Below are 16613 nucleotides of genomic sequence, written 5' to 3'. Positions count from 1 at the left end.
CAACTCGGAGTGGAGGCTGCCAACCTTTTTACGGTGTGTCGGGCGATTGCGATCGGACGACGGAGACAGCGTGCGGGCGGAACGACAAAGGAATGCATGGTCGAAATGTAGTCTTTACCTTTATTCCTTGGCATACTGTTCTCATCGATGTCTTTCGCATCGGACACATAAGTGTTGGCACACAACACATACATAAGGAAGTATTACACACTTACACAACGCATGACGTCAAACAAAGAAGCACGTAGGAACAATACCAAGAGATTACGTTATCAAACAGCGATCGACTTATAATTACCACGCATGGCTCCTCGTTTCGTCGCGTCAAACGGACAGTTCCTTCGTCGTCATCTCCTCCCTCTTCTGCAGCGCGTGCGCCTCCATATTGCAGCACTTGCACGGCGGGCTCACTATCGGCACCGGGCCGCTAGTGTGAGCACGCCCATTCATCTGAAGTCTGTTCGCGCGGGCGTCCAGCTTACGCGCGATGATGACGGAGTTGATCACCTCGTCGTCCGGGTGGTACACGGCCAGCACGTCGAACCCTCCACGGCGGATGTCCTCAGGATCAACGATAGGGTACAGGAACCCACGAGCACCATGCGCGCTCCGGACAACAAGGGCCGCTCCGTCCGCCATGTGCCTGCCAAGGTGCGCGACCACCTTGGCCTTGTCCTCGGCCGCCATGCCAACGAGCGCGGCAAGGAAAACCACGTCGTACTTGCTGAGCTCGTCCCTCAGGTTGGCGACGTCGGCAGTGTGGAAGGACATGCGCTCACGCAAGTCCTTGTCCGCGCGGACCAGCTTCCGCGCACGGTCGTTGGCGGGGCTGCACATGTCGTAGTTGTCGAACGACGTGTTCGGCAAGTGGCGCGCGGCGAGCACGAGCGAGCTGAACGGCAAGGGGCCTGACCCCACGAAGGCGACTCGGGATGGCGCGAGGCCCGGGACGTATCGGACCAGGAGATCGTACTCCAGCTTGCTCAGGTTGATGTAGTTGCTGAAGTAAGGGAAGCGGCCGAGGTGGTCAAGCGGGTTGTCGAAGGCGGCGAGCATGTCGGAGTAGTGCGCCTCGAGCTGCCCCTCGGCATCGGAGCAGAGGCGGATGAGCTCCTCCCGCATCTTCTGCGCCTCGGGGCCGAGCTTAGTCACGTCAACGGGGCTCGGCGGGACGCAGGCCATGACGAGGTCGGTGAACAGCGCGTCGACGTCGGGGGACGGGCTCAGCGACGGCAACTTGGCGATGGCGGCGTGGAGGCCGGCGATCTTTTGCACCAAGGCAGCCACCTCGTGGTTTTGGGCCTCCATGTCACTTGCTAAGTAAAGCGTGGAGCTCGCGCTAATTAAGCTGGAGGAAATGCAGGATCGTGCTCTGGTGAGTTGTCCTAAGCAAAAGGAAGTGGCACGATTGACGATTGAGCTGTTCGATGAGTTGTCGGATGACCAGGAGACGTATTTATACACGCCGGTTTGCGCTGCCGGAGCACTCGTCCAGTCCTTTGCATGCGGCAAGGCATGTTTCGTGTCAGTGCTTGCGTAAGGAGGTCGCATGGCGAGCTTCATGCGTCCACGGCCAATAATGGCCTGTTTCATGCCTCTGTTTTCTATCCTCCTACTCCAACGTGGTTACATGCTACGAAATATATAGTTGATTATTATCGTCCATGTCCACAACGCTACCGTTTTATAATTGTTATAAGCCGCAACGCTCCAACACGGAAATAATTCTAGATCGTTCTGAAGTCCGACAATGATCGCTGCTACGAATCAGCATGGAGACTAAATCTTCCGGAACAGGGCAAGATAGTGGGAAACCTTTATTTTCCACGCTTTCTGTACTTCAATCGCCTGATGTCTCGGCTCTTTTTAGTCGACGGTGATTCCGGCGAGGTTATGGATGAACATTTAGCTTCCGGGCAAGCGTTCACCGTTGTCGGTTATCGATGTTTGGTAAAATTGATTATATAAATATTTATTAAATAGGAATATCTGATTATTATTAAAGAAAAAAATATAATATTTTATACAGGTTTAGTACTTCTTTAGAATAATAGTCATACATCTTGACACATGTATGATAGTGATATATCTTTAGGTGTACCATATCTTTTATAAACACATAACTATTTAATTATTAATTTTTCACCATCAGAGTTAGATGGACATCATGAGAGGTAGTCCTATCTGGTGGTAGCGGGAACACTGCTGATGACCGCGGGCGGCAGAGGATGGGGGTCGAGGGGAGACGGTTCAGGCTTAGGAATAAGCTTCTCTGGCTATTTGGAGGGAAATCATCAGATAAAATGGCTCAGAATTATTTTTCTCAGGGATCTTGGTTAGGCCAGGCCTGGCTTTTCCAGGTCTGCTTAGAACATGGCTTTGGGAGGGGGGGGGGGTGATTGTTTAGGGACAATGCGTTGATGACCAGGTAATACCGACAAGCAGTGACGGGGATGATAGCGGCTGTAGGTATGACAAATGGGGTTAGTTTAGCGGTATGTCATGGCAACGACACCATCAAGCTTTGTCGGAAGCTATGCATGGGTGGTGGAATTGTGGGGGATGGCAAAGGCAATGTTGTCGTTACAGTAGATTTACCAGAACGTGCGATGACGAAGGGGCAATAGCAAGTGAGAGTGGGTTGAGCCTCCTCTCCCTTTCCTTCTCTTCTTATCCCTTCTCTTCTCCTCCTTTACCTCCTCTCACCAATGGGGTTGCAAGCGGCAGGGGCTTGATCCCACCCAACACCCCGGTAGATCCGCCCCTGGCAATGAGGCCACACTGGCCAACCATCGTGACGGACCAGGAGGAGGCTCATCAAAGGGGCAAGGGAGGAAGCAACAAGGAAAAGGTGGCGTGGCCTCAGTGGAAGGGAGTAGTCATATATAAACCGACTAATCTTTGTACAAAATTTAACTTACCATTGGATTTACACCCTTTAAGTTTTTGTTTATTTCTCCACACAGGGAGTTATGCTTCTCTACAAAGAACGTACATTGCCTATAAGCTACAAGATTATAGTTGCCCATCTCTGTCTCCTTTCGCTCTTTCAGGCGGTGGAAAGTGAAATCATAGTGGATGTAATCGATGAATTCAAAAAACGATTGGTGCATCTTACAATTTTCAGAGGGACCATATGTCCGTGCAAATCTTCTAGTTCGTAGCTGTGGCAAATATTGGAACCGGAGGAGGTGGTCTTCTGATGGTCTCATGGTGGAGCAAACGGAGCACGCGATGCCTTGGAGCACTAGATATGCTCTCCCCATTTACTTTTTGATCCACGCCAATCGTCTCTCTCGGCCCCTCATTCCAACAGAGAATAGAGAGATACACAGTCACACAGCACGTTAGCGTTGAAGACTTAACAGTCCTATGATTTCGCATGCTTTGTGCCACACCCAGCCCGCCAGCCGACGGCCTGCTTATCGCAGGCGGCAGAATCTGGTGCCGGTCTGGCAAAGCCGTCGTCCACCCCCACCTCACAGTTCCCACCCTCTCTTCCCGGGCCGTGTTAGCGCGATGCAGTAGATAGAATCGGAGACACAGGAGGAGATCGATCGGAGGAAGGAGGATTGGATTAGTAGGGTGGCCGTTCTTCGCAGGCAGCCGAGTTCATGTCTGGTTTCTTCTTAGTTCTTACCCCTCCCTCAAGACAGCACACGCTACATATAGTCGTTCGTTACATGGACAGAGCCCCACACGCGTTCACCCACTCGATGCCAGTGACTCGTTTGTTTAGCTTGTGTTCACGCGCCCAGAGCGTCTCGGCCCGTGCTGCCCGGTTCCTGCGTCGTCCGCCTGCCGCGCCTTAAGATCCCCTCCCCTTGAGGACTTGCTTGACAAGCAGGCGCGAACGGGAAGCGTTGGCGTAACGCTTCTCCAATGCCGTCGGTGTAGAAGACCATTTCACGAGCACTTGCGTGATGATCGTTTCGTCGTCCCACGATTCACCAGCTGTCTCTTGAGTACGCGTTCTGGAACTTAAAGAGTTTGGTTATTAGGATTGAGATAAGCGACTAGAGGAGAGTGAATAGGTATCTTTTAAATTTTTTGCGAAATAAATTGTTTATTCCTTGTTTACCCAACGCAGCTTAAGAAGAAATTACCATAAAAAGCAACGCAATAGAAATTTAGGCTCAACCTGAAAGTTCCGATTAAAAAAACAAATTTGAAAATTCAACAAAAAGTAGGTCTAATAGATGTAATTGAACCCTAGGTTTCACAGCAAATTAAATTCATAACTCAACCCCATAAAAAAAATTGGATCTTTAGACGAAACACCAAAAACTCAAGAAGATGATCATCGGATGAAGAAAATCTCCAAATTGATGGATTAGAGGCAAAGAAATTCAATACTCAATTGTGTATTTTTGTACGTGAATTTTATACCTCTAGTAACTAGAAGATTAACTCTAACAAGTGAAAAAATTCAGCTCAAGTACGAAAATGAAAATCATAACCGAGGTCAAAAACTTGCAAAAAAAACAAAGAAACCAATAGAGAGAGATTAGAAGGAGTGAAATATAAACTTCATTACTCAAAGAGATTATCCCTATTTTAGGCAAATTATAAAGATTTTTCTCTCAAAATACACACATATTATATAGGCTCAGTATTCATCATTCCTCTCCTCTAAAATCCTAGCACTAGGCTCTAAAATAGGTGGCACAAAGGGCTCAAGTAGCTAGTTCAAACTCTCATAATCCTACCTCTCTATTTATAGGCTAAAAAACTTGATCCCTAAGTTTTCTAGTTTTTTACCAAAATACTTCTCTCTTGTAGTACACTCCTACCTACCACCAAAAGTATTTTGGTATATTTCTTGCTTCGTCCATCGAACGGACGCGGCACCTTCACGACTTAGCTTCACCTCGACACAAGCTTCGTGATAGTTTCATATACTTCTCCAATCTTCCCACAGTTTTAAGGCCCAATCATGAAACTCTCTGCACGCTCTCAAAGCGTGACTCACCACTTGCTTACACCTTAAGAAAGCGCTCTGATGTCGACATATTTACTCCGTATTGCGATCCTGACTGTCAGCAAGTCCCTCCCGCTCCTGATCTCTCGGTCCGCCTTGTTACTAGCACCGACATCCTTTTCGCTTGACTTTATCAATACGCCGTCTTCATCCTCCATTTCATGCTTTGCTTGACCTCTACATATATAGCTAGGATCATCCTTGACTCCGCTCGACCTCCTTGATCGTCCGGCACCAAGCACTCGCTTAGCCTCGATCACCCGCCGTCAACCGATAAGTTGCATTCGTCACCTGCACACCATGAGACAAGCAAACATATTTCTCCAACTCTAACTCTAGTTAGTCCGTAATCAAAATGCTTAAACCAAGCTCAAGCAATCCAAATCTCGACAAACAAATTGACAACCTTGTCAATCACTCATCACATATAAACCAAGACATATTTCAATTTGGTTTCTCAATCTTCCCCTTGATGAGTGCATGAACAACACCTCAAAGTACAAAGATTTTAGTTTGAAGAAGATATGCTCATCCAAGTGATCAAAAACTCCAAAAAAAACAAAAATATATCACTTGGTATAAGAATGCTTGCATAAGACCTAATAGAGGCAAAGCCAATCTAAAAACCTCAAAAGAGCAATAACAACTCAAAAATAAAAAATCAAATGCTCCCCTTGATGAATGAATATTTTTCATTTATGCAAGATTTTTCTTTGATTTGGTGCAAAATTTTTATTTCTCCCCTTTTTCATTCATTTCTCCCCTTTTGGCAATATAAACATCAAGGAAAAAAATATTATGTAATTCATGAACATATAAATCTAATAAGCTTCCATAAGTATACTACAAAATATTTGTAAATGCTAAAAACGTCAAAGGGCTACAGAAAGTATAGGATGGAGCTCACAATTGTATAAAGGCTCAAAAAGAGACAGTGACACAGGAACATGAAGCTTCACAAGCTAAATCGGAAGAATTAGTTGGCACATTTAATTTCACATAGTCGAATCATGTTTAAAACGACCATCACATAAGCATCCACTCGTGCCGAGACAATACAAGTATTAAGAATTAGCCAAGTTCAATATCAAACTAGGAAAACAATTATTCATGATAATAGGCTTTGCAAATGCTCACATATGAAACCAAGAGTTAATTAGATCAAGTGATTTAAAAAAAATTAAGCAATTAGGCACATTTCTTTTATTTTTATCCTCAAGTTGCCTCTTATCCAAACAAAGTATCACGCGACTGGGTATGGCAAACACCTTGAGGCTTCAAGACAACTGTATTGGATCATATTTTAGCAGAAGATACTTGATTTCACAAGATTATTCATATTTTCACAAAGAATCAAGCTTTCACATGATCAAGTTAAGTAGTGTCTTTGCGACACAATGAACACATGTTCCCCAAGGTTCTATCATGAGCTAAACATTTGATAAAGATAAAAAATATAGTATAATATTCTCCAATCCACTGACTTGAACCAAGAAACCTAGAACAAGATATTCATCAAACTAGCCTTAACACAAGCATTGACTAAGCCAAAGCAATTACGAATATGGTGATCAAGAATGTAGAATTTTATAGTCTACATGATTCATAAAATTGCTAAATTTCATCTTAAGAAAAGCTAGCTTGCTTGAAATATTTTATGTCAAAGCATCAATATGAGTATAAGATTAAAAGCTTGCTCCACATAATTACTCAACTTAGTCCAAATTCAAGTCTAGTAATAAAAAATACTTAAGATATAAAAGTTAAAACTCAACTACTATGATTATCTTACATGATACGATATAATACAAATGCAACAAAAGTAAGATAGAGTATATACAAAGGCAACTCTTAAATGTGAAATTTTCGGTTTTCTCCCAAAACACAACTCATAAGAAGTTAAATTCAATATCGAGCACAAGAAAATTGGATTTGAGATGTATCACGCTGTGCTAATGGTCTCAGCCCAAAACTTTCTAGGAGTCCTATGCTCAACGAGCATCGTCCTAGTCATCTCCATAAAAATCCTATTCTTTCTTTCAACCATGTTATTTTGTTGAGGAACGTGTGAGACAGAAAATTGATGCTCAATGTCATATTTAAGGCAGAAAGCATCAAGAGATAGTTCTTGAACTCGATGCCATTATCACTGTGAATTGCTTTCAATGCACCTTAGAGTTCTTTGAACAATCTCAAAGCTAAGCTCTGAAAGTGTAAGAACACTTCATCCTTGCTTATAAGAAAGAAGACTCAAGAATAGCGAGAGTAATCATCAATAATAACAAATACATACCACTTTTCACTTACTGAACGAACCTGGGAAGAACCAACAGTATCCATATAGAGGTTCTCCTGGTAGTTCAGTCATCACTAGATTGACTGGTGGGTGAAGAGCGGCAACCATTTTGCCATACCGGCGATGAGCACAAACGAGGTTCTTCTCAAACTTGACCTTAGGCAATCCTCAGATCAAGCCTAGGACACTCAAACGAGTAAGAAAATCAAAGCTCATGTGCCATAATCTGCTATGTCACATCCAAAACTCAGAAGAAGGTTGAACAAGTAAACATTGAGAAGAACCAGAAACCTCAGAAAAATCGGCTCCAAAAACTCTTCCAATTCAAGAAATCTTGCAACTCAAAGCTCTAGAAGAATTAAGAACTCGAGAAGTATCACTCTTGAAGTGCACTTCCAAGTCCTCATCTAGCAACTGAAATACAAAAAGTATGTTGTATCCCAGACGCTCAACCAAAGCCACATATTTGAGAGTAAAACTCACATTTACCTTTACCGTTCCTTTGGCCTTCACTCTACTTTTCTGATTATCCCCGAAAGTGATGTTGCAGCAAAAATGACTCTATTAGACCATGATTGTGATTTTAGTGATTAATGACAATATAGTCAATGAGACTAACATGTTTGTCAATAATATATCTTAGTAGGTCTCATGGATGCAATACATGAAGAAGTCACCGTAGCTGGGACAAAGTTGGACTGAATTGGAGAAATCCCAGAAAGATTTGCCTCACCAGATGGTTCGGTGCTCTGGGTGTTGAACTCACTGGAGCATATTTGACAAAGGAGATAGAGGTCTGAAGACCTCACCGGAAGGTTCGATGATCAGAGAAGATACACACCGGAGTATTTTGTCCAGAGAAGGTTGCAGCCATTGAAGTTGAAGATCAAAGCACCGGATTGTCCAGTGATTAATGTGTTGCACACATCGGACAATGAATCGTGCAAAGAGGCAGAACGAAGTTCAATGCATCGAATGGTCCAGTGATGAAGGTTGTGCACACCGGAGCATTATTTCCAAAGAGGGTTGTATTGGCTTGGTTGGCTGAGGTTAACTCACCAGATAGTCCGGTGATGAAGTGATATGCACCGGATGCTTACATCGGAGCAATTTACACAGAGAAGAAGGAAAGGCTTGGATGGCTCAGAATAACTCATGGGATAGTCCGGTGATGGAGATGAAGTATACACTGGTGTGTCCAGTGTTCATAGAGGTTTGAGTGGGGTTCCAATAGCTAGTTTGTGAGAGTATACTCACTGGATGATCCGATGTTAGTATTACTGTTCTCACCAGATCATCCGATATTAATAGCTTTTTAGAGCCGTTAGGTTAACAGCTAGTACGTGGGTTTGAGGCTATAAATACCTCTCCACTCAGTTATTTGAAATAGTGGCATGCTGCTAGAGTTCAGAGAAGTTCATATACACTTGAGAAGACATCTAAACCACCAAAGTGTTTAAAGTGATTATCCAAGGCGATTAAGCACAAGATTAGAGAGGTTTAGTGCTTATAGGCCTAGAGAGAGTGTCGCTAGGTGATTGTTGCCTAGAGAGTGGATCAAGGAGTGATCCAACTTTGTACCAAGTGGTATGCCAGCACCTTGAGTCTTGGTGACTCGCCAGCAAGCTTGTTGACCTTCCGACTTGGTGTAGAGCGGCGATAAGACGATTGCTTCAAAGTAATCATGATGGAAAGGAACCGGAAGTGAGGCTAGCGGTGAGACCTTGCCTTGGTGGCTTGGTGGCTCATCCGGGTGGAGTCCTTGTCTTTGTGACTTAGTGGCTCAAGAGCTGTGACCGGGTGCCGACCGAGAGCATATCCTTTGTGGAGCTCCAACGTGGACTAGGGGTGGCATTCATGCCATCGATACCACGGGAAAAATCTTTATGTCGAGTTTTCTCTCTACCTTATTTATGTTTTTGCATTTATATTCTTACAATTTACCTTTTTAAATAGGTTGCAAGTGCTTTGATCGGTAGAGTAGACACACTAGATAAATCTAGAGCACATTTAGATAGAAATTGATATAGGTTTATCTTGTGTTGTTTTTAGAATCAAAAGAGTTCTAAGTGTGCTAATTCACCCCCCTCTTAGGACGTTACCGATCCCTTCAGATGTACTCATGATTCTTTGTCGGGGTGAGGCTGGAGAACAACTAGAGTCAATGAGTCACTTGTTCTCCAAGCCTCCACCTGCCACCTACATAGAAGAAGAATAGAAGGTGGATGGTTCAGTATTGGGGTTAGTCAAAAACCTCCTGGGAATCAAATACTGAGTCATCCGCCTTGAAGAAGAAACAGTAGAAGCATGCAACTCATCATCAACATGCAGGGGACGAGTACCATGATGGGGAACATGTGGTCCGCCAAAGCGCTGGGACTCAAAGCCTCTTACATATGGACCAAAACCATATGATTCATGGTAAAATCCACGCTGAGCAATGTCTCTAGAAAGAGACTGAAAAGCACTAAAGACTCATGGGTAGGAGCGAGAAAAAGGTTCATGTCCACCAACAAAAGGGTAGTACATGTCCCGGGTACTCCATTCCCACTCACGCCTCTCATCTCTCCTACGACGAAAGCAAAACCCAACCAAGTGACCCTTCTTCTAGCAGTAGGTGCAATGGTAAAGTCTCTCAAGAGCTCGACTGTCGATCACTCTGGGCTGTCTCATAGGGGCTCTCACCTTAAGTTGTGGAGCCTTCTTGGGATGTGGTGCGGGTTTCTTCTTGATAAGTTGTGAGGTTGTTTTCTTTTTGATGGGTGGTGATGTAGCGGCAATCTTGGACTTTTTGGCTTCTAGGATAGTAAGTATGGTAAACACAGTCTTACTCTCCATATTGAAAGCTACCCTCTTAAAACTCAACCCAAGAGCCAAACCTGCCTTGTCAGCACACATCTTGGTCTTGGCTAAGATCAAATTTATTTTTCTCTTACCCTCTGAGCACTTCTCCACTAGAGAAAGGAGGTACTCATTCTCTGTCAAAAGCTTTTGAACTTGCCCTCTAACTTAGCTGAGCTCGTCCTGAAAGACTATACATGTGGAACAGTTCGGTTGCACATTCTTTGAACATCCAACAGTCTCTAATCTAGATTTTAGCTCCTTAAGGCGCTTGTCTTTGAGTTTAACATCCTTTGCAAGCAAATGGCTATTCTTGAAAGCACCTCAAGGAGCTTCTTCTCGGCACTCTCAAGCCAACTGGCGACTTGAGCGTGCACATTCTGAAGCTCAGCAAGTTTAGCTATGATAATCAAACAACTCTCACACTCCTCAACATCAGGTCTAGACCTAAGCAATGCAAGTTCAGTAGACACAGACTCATACTTAGATCTAAAAACTTTCAACTCACGCACAACTTTCTTATGTAACCTATCCTGGCTAACAAGAGCATCATTCAAGGTATCGACTTGGATAGAAAGCTAGTCGTAGAAAAGTAATACCTCGAAAGGATCGAGCTTGGGGTCATTGTCGTTGTCATCTACCATGAAGCAGAGGCCTATGAAGTCCTTGGCCTTCTTCTTGCTCTTCACTTGCGATTCCTCCTCCTCTGAGCTCTCCTCCTCACTTGAAGAGGTATCGATGTCGCTGAGAGCCACCACAAATGCCCTAGAAGCCACCTTAGCCGCCTTCCTAGACATCTTATCGCAGTTCTTTTTGAAAAAAAGCTTCTTGTTCTTCTTATGTTTGTTGTAGTTGTGGTCGATGTCCTCCTTCTTGAGCTTGGGGCACTTTGCCTTGAGGTGAGTGGTTTCACCACACTCAAAACAAGCGTGAGAACCCCCTCCTCTGATCTCTTCTATTGTTGTAGAAGCAAGTAAACTTCTTCGCAATGAGCGCAAGGTCCTCATCATCTAGTGCGTCCACCTGTTCCTTTGTGATAGAAACTAAAGAAGATAAAGCAAATCCACTATGTGAAGTGTTAGCACAAGAAAAACTAGCTTTAGCCTGATTGCCATCACTGGGTCTGAGATAGGGGGTTTCTGAGACTGATCCGAGCCACCTTGGCTATCTCGGTGGACTTGATCTTGCTGAAGAGTTCATCACAAGTTAACGTATCGTAACTTTATGACTCTTCAATGCTCAAGATCTTAACTTCCCATATGCTACGGTCAATAACATAGAGAAGCTTGATCGCTCTCTCATGGTCAGAACAGGGCAAAATACCAATGGATCCAAGGTTGCTAACAATTTCATCAAAATGAGCAAACATAGCATCCAAAGACTATCTAGGGTTCTGTACGAACATCTGGTATTTCTGGTTGTACATGCTCTGGCGTCTAGCCTTGATCTGGTTTGTGCCCTCATAAAAGACACTAAGAGTCGACCAGATCTTATGAACAATACGAAGGTGCTAAACTCTGTCAAACTCATTACTACTTAGTCTAGTGAACAATATATTACAAGCCTTGTTATTGGCCTCATATTATTCAATCTGGGCTGGAGAAGAACGAGCAACAGGAATCTCACATATTGCACTTTCTTGGCTTAGGAGATAAGTCTCCATGTGCACCTTCCAGTACGAAATATCTCGACCATCGAAGAACAGAATTTTCCCACTTCTTTCTATTGTCATATAAGGATCATAAAGTCGGTTAAGGTCAACAAGTGATCAAACCAGCTCTGATACCAATTGTAGGACAAATATAGACGACTAGAGGGGGTGAATAGGCGCCTTATAATTTTTTGTGAAATAGATGGCCTACTCCTTGTTCATTTAACACACCTGAAGAAGAAATCACCATAAAGAGCAACACAACAGAAATTTAAGCTCAATCCGGAAGTTCCAATTCAAAAACCAAATTTCAAAATCCAACAAAAGGTGGGTCTAATGGTTGGAATCGAACCATAGGTTCTACAGCAAACCAATCCATGACTTAACCCCACACAAAAATTAGATCTTTAGGAGATACACCAAAAACTCAAGGAGATGATCACTGGGTGAAGAAAACCTCCAAGTTGATGGATTAGAGGCAAAGAAATTCAATACCCAATTTTGTACTTTTGTACGCAAATTTTATGCCTCTAGCAACTAGAAGATTAATTCCAACAAGGTGGAAAAATTCATCTCGAGCACGAAAATGAAATCGCAACCGAGATAAAAAAAAAGTTGCAAGAAAAACAAGGGAACTAATAGAGGGAAACTAGAAGAAGGGGAATTCAAGCATATGCAAAAATATAAACTTTATTACTAAAAGAGGTCAGCCCTATTTTAGGCAAATTACAAAAGTTTTCCTCTCAAAACTCACACCTATTACATAGGCTAAGCACTCATTCTTTCTCTCCTTTAAAACCCTAACACTAGGATCTCAAATGGGTGGCATAAGGGGCTCAAGTGGCTGGTTCATACTCCTCCATAGCCCTACCCCTCTATTTACAGATCTAGAAAACTTGACTCCTAAGTTTCCTAGCTTGTTACCAAAATACTCCTCTCTTGTAGCACACTCCTACCTACCGACATTTTGGTCAATTTCTTGCTTCGTCCATCGAACGGCCGCGGCGCCTTCACAACTTAGCGTTGCTTTGATGCAAGCTTTGCACCACATACTCCTCCAATCTTCCTACGATTTTAAGGTCCAATAGTGAAACCCTCTACACGATTCTCAAAGCATGACTCGCCACTTGCTTATACCTTAAGTTAGTACTCTGATGTCGACACATGTACTTCATCTTGTGATCTGACCGCCGGCAAGTCTTTCCCGCTCCCGATCCCTCGGACCGCCTTGTCACTTGCACCAGTATCCCTTTTGCTTGACTTTGTCAACACGCCGACTTCATCATCTGTTTCATGCTTTGCTTGACCTTCACGTGTACAGCTAGGATCACCCTTGACTCCATCCGGCCTCCTTGATTGTCCGACACCAAGCACCAGCTTAGTCCTGATCACCCATCGTCGACCGTCAAGTTGCATCCGTCACCTGCACACCATAAGACAAACAAATACATTTCTCCAACTCCAACTCCAACTCCAGTTAGTCCATAATTAAAATGCTCAAACCATGCTCAAGCAATCCAGAACTCAACAAACTAAATCGACAACATTGTCAATCACTCATCATATATAATTCAAGGCACATTTCAACTTGGTTTCTCATGGTTAGTGCACGATAGTTCCGGACATACTTGTTCCTTGACGCCCGCCGCTGGTTTGAGCTACGACACATGGAAGACCGGATGGATGGAGTTGGTGGATGTTAGCTCTAATTTGTAAGCCACCAAACCGATCTTCTCAATTATGTGATAAGGGCCAAAATACTCGAATGCCAATTTGTGGTTCGCTCTAGCAGCCACTGATGATTGCACATATGGTTGTAGTTTGAGGAAGACGACATCACCAACTAAGAATTGGCATTCTGTTATGCTCTTATCCGCTTGAGCTTTCACGCATTGCTGAGGATGAAAAAGGTGTAGATGGAGGAGCCAGTTCATCAATTTTCATTGCTCCAACTAGGTAGCCAAATCAGATACTAAATAGTTGGTTGTGTCCTCAATGCCTAAGTGACATGGAGAGTATCCGTAGAGGACTTCAAAAGGGGACTTGTTGAGTGTCGAATGAAATCTCGAGTTGTACTAGTACTCCACTTGGTCAATCCGGTTGCTCCATTTCCTCGGACAAGCGTGGATGAAGCAGTGCAAATATGCCTCGACACACTGATTGAGGTGCTCAGTTTGTCTGTTGGTCTGCTGGTGGTACGCTAAACTCATCCTCAACTTTGTTCATGCTAATTTGAAGAATTATTGCCAAATAGTGCCTGTAAATATTCAATCATGACTAATAACCCATGGAGTTTGTAGACATTATCGAAGAAAATTTGGGCAATTTCGATGGCCATAAATGGATGTGCTACGGGGATGAAATGACCATACCTCGAGAATTTGCCCACCACTACCAGAATTGCATTGAATCGATTGGATTGTGGTAATCCTTCAATGAAATCAAGAGATATGATATGCCATGACTGTGTTGGTACCGACAATGTCTACAGTAATCCGGGTCCCGACAAGCAATTGGGCTTCGCTTGTTGGCAAACATGGCAATTTCTGATAGCTTCATGAATTTGAGATTTCATCCATTTCAAGACAAAGAGTTTTTTTATTAGGCAGTAAGTCACCAGAAAGCCCGAATGACTTCCTATGGTGCTGTTGTGCATAGTTGAAATGATCTTAGTCTGTATTTGTTCATTATTGCTGAGCCACACACAGTGTTTGTAGCGGATAATCCCTTGTTGTAATGTGTAAGGTCCATCCATGGATGATTGTGTAACAAGTTCTGTTTAGAGCTCCTGAGCAACGAGATCATTTTCATATCCATCGATTACCTCTTGGAGCCAACTATGTTGACAGGTTGAAATGGCTTGCAGTTCTGTTGTTGGATTTGGGTGGCAAGAGGGAGCATCAGCTGCTCTATTCTCACTGCCTTTCTTGTATACAATCCAATAGTGTAAACCCAACAATTTGGTGAATACTTTCTGCTGCCAAGGGGTATGGATACGTTGCTCATTCAAATGCGAGAGGATGAACTGATCGGTATGAATGATGAATTCGTTTTGTTGAAGATAAGTTCACCACTGTTCCATTGCTAGTAAAATTGTCAAATATTCTTTTTCGTATGTGGACAAACCTCTCGTGTGTGGCCCCAACTATTTGCTCACAAATGCTAATGGATGGCCATCTTGCATTAAAACGACCCTCACTCCAAATTCAGTCGTGTCAGTTTCAATGTGAAATGGTTTTCTAAAATCCGGCAATGCTAGTACTAGTGCTGAAATGAGTGCTTGCTTCAGTACTTGAAAGGTTGTCTCGGCCTGCAATGTCTACGTTTGCGGAAAATATCATTGAGTGATATACTGATGGAGCCAAAATGACGCACATTTTTTTGGTAATAACCCACGAGGCCTAAAAAACTTTGCAATTCCCTGATATTGCACCAATCTCTGACTGCAACAATTTTAGTCTCATCAGTATGCACGCTGGATGCAGTGACTATGTGCCTGAGATAAGCAATGCTTTGTTGTGCGAAGGAACATTTAGACAACTTTACTTTCCATTGATCACGTCGAAGAAGTTGAAATACCTGTTCCAGGTGACAAATGTGATCTTCCCATGTGGCACTATAGATAAGTATGTCATCAAAGAAAACCAGGACGCCTTTGCAGAGAAGAGTGCCTAAGGTGGTGTTCACGGCACTGAGAAATGTGGCTGGAGCGTCGGCGAGACCGAATGCCATAGCATTGAATTCGTAGTGGCCCATGTGTGTTTGAAATATTGTTTTGAACTCTTCACTAGGATGATTCAAATTTGGTGGTAGCCAACTCGAAGATCCAACATGGAAAACCACTAAGCTCATGTCAGTTCATCGAGCAATTCATAGATGGCTGGTACCGGGTATTTGCTTTTTACTGACAATGAATTCAACTGCTTGTAACCGATGCAAAAGTGCTGCGTGCCATCTTTCTTGCGAACCAAAAGCACAGACGAGGAGAATTCATTGGAGCTGTTTTCAGTGCAGGTGACGATGCAAAAGTGCTGCGTGCCATCTTCAGTGCAGGTGACGATGTTGCCATTGGTCACTTGGACTTGCATAGGTACTTTAAGAGTTGTCACCCCAATAACTTGTTTGGCTATGTTGGCATTGAGGAATTGTGTGAACTGCCTGAATCCAGTAGCATCGATATCTCAATGCCTTGAATACTTCCTAAGAATTTCATTGTCTATAGTGATTCTTTATCTGATAGTGCATCACAAGCAAGTGTCATAAGAGTGCTGTTAGTAAATTCAGCAGGATCATCCAACAATTCCTCGCACCTGAATAGGTCTCAAAGTTCTTGAATTGCATTAAGTTGTACTATTGTACTGCATCGATGATCACGACTCCACTTCTCTTCACAATGATAACATAGCCCTCATGCTCGACGATATGCGTGTAACGCTGCCATTATCGCATTAAGTGATTGGGTACACGTGTTGTTGAGTCCCCATTTGTCCTCCGTAGATGCTGGCACTGGTGGCTTCGCTTGCGGAGGTAGAGGTAGCGATAGAGCTTCTTTAGTCATTGATCATGGCGGCATATTCCACTCTTGCTGATGCGAATCACGATGTTGGAATGGCTACGACTTCCTCCTACAAATATGCCAGAACACAAGCATATCCAAATTGGGTGGGTGCTGAATCATAACAACAAACTTAATATCTTCTCACAAACCATTAATGGATTTAGTTGTGTAATAGAGGGGATCTGGTTTGGATTCATATGCAGTTAATTGAACAATAATTCAACAAATTGTCGCTATACTCCTTCACTGAACTCATTTGTCAAATGTTAAACAGCTGTTGAATCAA

General features: G+C 43.5%; 1 protein-coding gene across 1 annotated transcript; it reads right to left on the bottom strand.

Moving 5' to 3' along the window:
* Positions 1 to 125: 125 nt before the first annotated feature.
* Positions 126 to 1415, bottom strand: LOC133914354 (nicotianamine synthase 2-like). The gene has a single exon (XM_062357471.1). The coding sequence runs from the start codon at positions 1306 to 1308 to the stop codon at positions 325 to 327; it is 984 nt and encodes a 327-aa protein (XP_062213455.1). The 5' UTR covers positions 1309 to 1415; the 3' UTR covers positions 126 to 324.
* Positions 1416 to 16613: the final 15198 nt, after the last annotated feature.

Source organism: Phragmites australis, chromosome 4, assembly GCF_958298935.1.
Source record: "Phragmites australis chromosome 4, lpPhrAust1.1, whole genome shotgun sequence".
NCBI lineage: Eukaryota > Viridiplantae > Streptophyta > Magnoliopsida > Poales > Poaceae > Phragmites > Phragmites australis.
This window is presented reverse-complemented; position numbering and strand designations above follow the sequence as displayed.

Coding starts and splice junctions, on each gene's coding strand:
- LOC133914354 (XM_062357471.1), bottom strand. CDS start 1,308: ATGGAGGCCCAAAACCACGAGGTGGCTGCCTTGGTGCAAAAGATCGCC.